The 6,000-nt window shown below is 42.8% G+C and overlaps 1 protein-coding gene across 2 annotated transcripts in view; it reads right to left on the reverse strand.

Annotated features, from left to right (window-relative positions):
• The window catches only part of ACADL (acyl-CoA dehydrogenase long chain), a 45,839-nt gene extending 42,211 nt beyond the window's left edge, over positions 1–3,628 (reverse strand). For both annotated transcript variants that reach the window (XM_006935526.4, XM_003991101.5), the window contains exon 1: positions 3,495–3,628. In XM_006935526.4, coding sequence (XP_006935588.3) covers positions 3,495–3,571 — 77 coding nt within the window. In that variant the 5' untranslated portion in view covers positions 3,572–3,628. The remainder of the gene's footprint in view (positions 1–3,494) is intronic.
• Positions 3,629–6,000: the final 2,372 nt, after the last annotated feature.

Here is a 6,000-nt window from a genome sequence, read left to right on the forward strand (position 1 = left end):
ATGAGAAGATGATAAATTCTATGGAAAAGAAAAGCAGAGTAAAGATCAGAGTGTGTGTCTGGAACAAGGCTGGGACATTGGCTGCAGCATGGAATAGTGCAGTCAGGGTAGGTTAAGTTAGAAAAATGAGAATTTGAGCAAACGTCTCAAGGTGACAGTCAAGCAGATTTCTCAGTAGAATTTAAGTCAAGAAAACAATTAGAGCTGGGTACATGGGTGGCTCAGTCAGTTAAGCATCTGACTGCAGCTCAGGTCATGATCTCTCGGTTCGTGGGTTCGAACCCCACATTGGGCTCTGTGCTGACTGCTTGGAGCCTGGAGCCTGCTTCAGATCCTGTGTCTCCTTCTCTCTCTGCCCTTTCCCCTGCTCATGCTCTACCTGTCTGTCTCTCTCAAAAATAAATAAACACTAAAAAAATTAAAAAAAAAAAAAAAAAGAAAACAATTAGAGCAAAAGGTGTCAGGCACGATGGTATCTGATGCATTCTAGAAAGAGCAGGGACACCAAGTGTGGATTGAGTGCAAACAGTAGATGAAGTGAGAGGTAACAAGATCAGGATGTACAGGGGTCTTACATACCACTATAACGTTACATCAAATAGACTAAAATTTACTTTATCCTCTAATTGAAATGATTGGTTGCAATTTCCTGCTAGTGGAAATAAAACTATCATGCACGCTTTTGTCCATACAGCTTTTCTTTTCCATACTGAGAATTTTTCCTCAGGAAAAAAATGTGCTGAGATTAGGCAACTGATGCTCTGCAACACTGAATCATTTGGTAACATAGTTAACAAATAACAGAATGGAATTTATATTCCAGTCTGTCTAGATCTTAAAATTTTATATCCCATATTACCTTAAGAAAATATTGGAATATTTGGAATATTGGAATATTTCTAAGTTAAATACACCAAGACATTAGAAAGTGAAAACAGTGCCAGAAAGAATAAAGACTTTCAGGTCAGTCAGAAGTATTCAAGAGAGCATATGAAGAAGAAAACCAAAACACCTGCACCAAGTATGTTGGTACATCCATTTCTTGAAGACCAAGAAAACTTCACTGAATAAATTGGCCCCTTTTCTCCCTATAAAGACCAGGAAATCTGTACAAAAAGAAATTTCTACCAATTTAACAGGCTAAGCTCTAATTGTTAGTTTTACATTTTTTTAAATGTTTATTTATTTTTGAGAGAGACGGAGACAGAATGTGAGTGGGTTAGGGGCAGAGAGAAAGGGAGACACAGAATCCGAAGCAGGCTCCAGGCTCTGAGCTGTCAGCACAGAGCCTGATGCAGAGCTCGAACTCACGGATCTGTGAGATCATGACCTGAGCTGAAGTCCGACCGACTGAGCCACCCAGGCGCCCCTAATTGTTATTTTTAAAAAACTTCATTTACATTATAAAAGGGAGACAGCTTCCACCAACACCTTCAGCAATACTTGGGAACTGGTTACAAATATACAATTTCAGATCTCACCCCAGATCTACTGAATCGAATCTGTATTCTTTTAATTTTTTTAAGTTTTATTTATTTATTTTGAGAGAGAAAGAGACAGCATGAGCAGGGGAGGGGTAAAGAGAGGGAGAGAGAATCCCAAGCAGGTTTTCACACTGTCAGTGCAGAGCCCTATGTGGGGCTCGAACTCACAAACCGTGAGATCATGACCTGAGCTGAAATCAGGTGTTGGATGCTTAACTGACTGAGCCACCCAGGCACCCCAGAATCTATATTTTTAACAACATCCCTGAATGATCCATATGCACATTAAGAAGCCTGCTATAATAAAACAGTCCCAAGCCTATTCAGATGGTCCCTCAGGTCCTCCTTTTCCCAAAATTCCCTGTGAGATTTTCTTCCTATACTTCAACCATAATAACTTACCCCAACAGACATAATGCAGAAACAGATATGAGAATTGGGCTGTCTTCTACTAAATCAGACATTAAAGAATCCATGAAAATGTAAATAATGTCTCCTTGTTTTGAAAAAGCTATTTTTCATAAAAATGTTATTTATGTTAACATGTAATGGGCTTATTATTGTTACTTTTACTTATTTATTATTGAGATATAATTGACATATCACCATTACAGTAGTTTCAGATGCACATGATTTCAATATATGTATTGAAATATACAATATATGTATTGTATATGTATACATTCAATATATGTATTGAATATATATGTATGTATTTCACTGTAAATAATCAACACGGTAAGTCTAGTTAACATCCATCACTACACATACTCATTTTTTCCTTCTAATGACAACTTTTAAGGTATACTCTTTTAACAACTTTAAAATATACATGCAGTATTAACTATGGTCACTGAGCTGTACATTACATTCCCATGGTACTTTACAGCTGGAAGTTTGTACCTTTTGACCCCCTTCACCCATTTCCACGCCCTGCCCCCAACCACAAATCTGTTCTCTGTGTCTAGAGAGACTGTGTGTCTTTTTTTTTTTTTTGCTTGCTTTCTGTAAGAGTCAACTTCTAAGTGAAATCATACAGTATCTGTCTGACTTACTTCACTTACCATAATCTCTATTGTTCCTTTTAATGAACTAAATTATGTACTTGTACAATTTGTTTTGTAGATATCTTTTGATACCCATATGGATAGATACAACCCCCCAAATAAAAACAATCTCTGAGGTGGTCCTTTAACTTTCAGGGCATAAAAAAGTAGTGACACCAAAAATCTGAGGCTCACACTCTTATGACGTTCTGGGGAAGAGCTTAGAAAAGTATGTGCATCCTAAAATCAGGTCACCGGTGAAGGACTCGGTGAAGTCTTCCCAACTCTCCTCAGGAATAACACACATGTTTCCTCTCCCATAGCATCTCAGAGTTCCACCAATGTTATAATGAGCTAGTTTATCATTCCTGTCATACTCCTTAATAGCGAATCCCGGATGCTTCCAGTTTATCCGATGAATGGATTTTATATGATCTAAACTTTTGATCTTATAAACACTACCTTAATAGGCACAGAGCCACTTAGAAACTCTATTAACTCTCCTGGATTTAATTAATTAAAGGATTTGTTAAATAAATCTCGATGTCGTTGTGTGATGGGGCTGGTGTCAGGTCTTTGCTGTCCCAGGCTGCCTTCTTCGGGGCACTCCTCCACATAGGCTTCGCAAAGGGTGCTCCTGCGATCTCCAGATCTGCCAGTCGGGGAGTCCCAGTGACCCGTTCACAATCAGGACGCGGCCTTCAGCCACCTTTCTAAGATGAAAGGTTGCAGCCCGAACTCGAGCAACCCCGCGGCGAGGCGGTCCCGGCCTACACCCCCGCCCGCCCTCGCGGACGTGGGTCCCACCAGGCCCAGCCCCTATCCGCGGAGTCTCCGGCCCAGACTGGCTCGCCTTGCTCGCCGCCGCGTTCAGGGTTCCCAGGAAGGGTAGGTGTCGCCGCCCCTACCCCGTAGACCACCCCCTACCCCCGGGCCGTTCAGCTGGAGCCCGGCGGGCACTGACCTCGCGGCCGGCGGTGAACGCAGGGCACACCGGCCACCCCACATGCGCAGGGAGCTGCGGAGCAGGCGTGAAGCCATGGCTGGGACGGCGAAGGGAGGCAGGGGCGCAGGGCGCCACTCCTCGGCGACTCTAGGGCGGAGTTTCTCGCGAGCCGACAGTCTTTCAAGGTCCTACTCGGCTTAATGGGGATAAATGCGCCCGGGTGCGGAGCCGGAAACCAGAAGACCTGCCAGCCCTGAGCAGGCGGGCGGAGCTTAGTCCAGCGTTGCAACACTCCCCTCTTCAGAGTCGCAGCCAGCCACCCAAGTAGTATTTGATTTGGATTCCTGCTATGCCATTTTCCAGAAGTCATGAAATACTGTGTAATAACCAACATTTCAACGGGATGATAGTCTGAGCTGTTGAAATTTACGAACTTGGTTTTTGGAGATGGGAAATCTCTGAAGGATTTTGAACTCTAAATAGGGTTTGCCGAGTGGAATTCTAAGGAGGTAAGAGAGGCCATTTAGACCATTCGACTAGTGGAGGACAGTTATCAAGGCCTGAACTTGGGCAAGTGAAAACAAGATCTTGTGTTAGAAATCAAGAACTTATTCACTGAATGCAGAATATCAGGAAGTTAAAAACTAAAAAGGGAGTTAATACCGATCAGGTATTAATATTAGGTGAATAATACTTGTTGACTTGAGGGAAGTACCGGGCCCCGTGCAGGCTTGCCAAAATTCTAGACTTGGCTGGCTGGTGGTCTTAGGACCTCCGCCATTAGGAGTCTGTGCCGGGTATTTATAAGCTTCATGGGACCGGACTCTTGGTTTTTCAAGATGGTAATTGGCTGATCAAATTACCTGTCTGTATGGGGCAATAAGAGACCTTTTTCTGCATGATCTTGCTGAACGTCTGAAAAATAATAATACAACACTGCTTTAGAGTGCCTCAGTGTGGTCTGAGAATCAGGCAGCAGCAGCACTACATTTTGAATCATAACATTTGATGATGAGGTCCAGGATCCTATAGTTACACATCTCACAGGTGATTTTTTTTATAGGCTTATTAATTCACTTTTAATTACCTCGTATGAAAACACTGTGGTGGCAACAGCTGGAGACTGGATCCTCTGCATGGAGACTCTTCTGTGTTTTACTAGAAGGTTCATGAACTCCTGTTAGGGAAACTCGGTGAACGGGGCCACTTTCTAGAGGCTGTCTTGTTGAGATAGCCATGGATCTTAGAGATGGCATAAAAGGTGACCTTGGCAAAGTTGCCTGTGGTGGCAGTGCAATCTTTGGTGTAGGTGTGGCTATTGTCTCTATCAGTTATCCTCAGCAGCTTCTTGGGCCCAGATGAGTCTAGTGCTTCCAGGGGGAGCACTACCAGGCTAGCCATACCAGTGATGAAATTTGAAGTGGGGTTCGCAAGAAAACGGCTAAGAAAGAATTATTGAGACATCTTTGGTGCAAAAAAGGTGATTTTATTAAAGCACGTAAACAGGACCTATGGGCAGAAAGAGCTGTGCTGGGACTGTGAGATGCGACTGATGATATACTTTCAAGTTTGTGAAGGGAGGGGGGTATAGCTAACTTAGGTCTCCAAGGAATTTCTGGATGCTGAAAGTAGGGTCTCACAGGACCCTGAAGATTTAGCTATTCTCAAGATAAGGTTGCTTTTAGTTTAGTTTTTTTTAATGTTTATTTATTTTTAAGAGAGAGACAGAGGGAGAGAGACAAAGTGAGAGTGGGGGAGGGGCAGAAAGAGAGGGAGACAGAATCTGAAGCAGGTTTCAGGCTCTGAGCTGTCAGCACAGAGACTCACACGGGTCTCGAACCCAGGAACCGTGAGCCCGTGATCTGAGCGGAAGTCAGATGCACTGAGCCACCCAGGTGCCCCTAGGTTTTAAGGAAGTGCAAACGTTAAGGCATTATGGCAACCATAAAGGTCTTGGGGAGTGTTACATGCTGCAGGTCTCTGACATCTATCAGTGGGTTGCAGGCTAGAAGGGAATTTAATTTAAACTACATTTTTCTTGCCTTATTTACCTCATTTCCCCCCCTGAACAACTTTGACCCTTAAATCTTTAAGGTTGTTAAAGGCAGAAGGTCTTATCTTCTGTAGCATCTTCATGCTGCAATAAGGGCGTAGAGATGGGCTTACCTAAGGGTCAAGGCTAGTCAGTTGAGAATTTAATAGGAGTTAGAAAAGGCTAACTGCAGCAGTATCTAGAATGGATATCATATAGGAGTTTTCTTGAGGAGAAAGGATCATCTGTTGGCTTGAAGTCATAGCATTGAAGGAGTCTCGGCTCCAGGTGGAGAGACATGGGAGAAAACAGCAAAACATGATTAAAGTAACAAAAAGAGGCCCAAATAAGAGTCCTTTGATAGTTGACAAAAATCTTCCTTTAGTTCGGTCCAGGAGTTCAACCACTTATTAAAGGAAAGAGAAGGATCATTTAAAGTGCCAATTTGAGTATTTTTCAGTTAGAAACTCAGAAATATTTCTGTGGTAATTT

Source organism: Felis catus, chromosome C1, assembly GCF_018350175.1.
Source record: "Felis catus isolate Fca126 chromosome C1, F.catus_Fca126_mat1.0, whole genome shotgun sequence".
Classification (NCBI taxonomy): Eukaryota; Metazoa; Chordata; class Mammalia; order Carnivora; family Felidae; genus Felis; species Felis catus.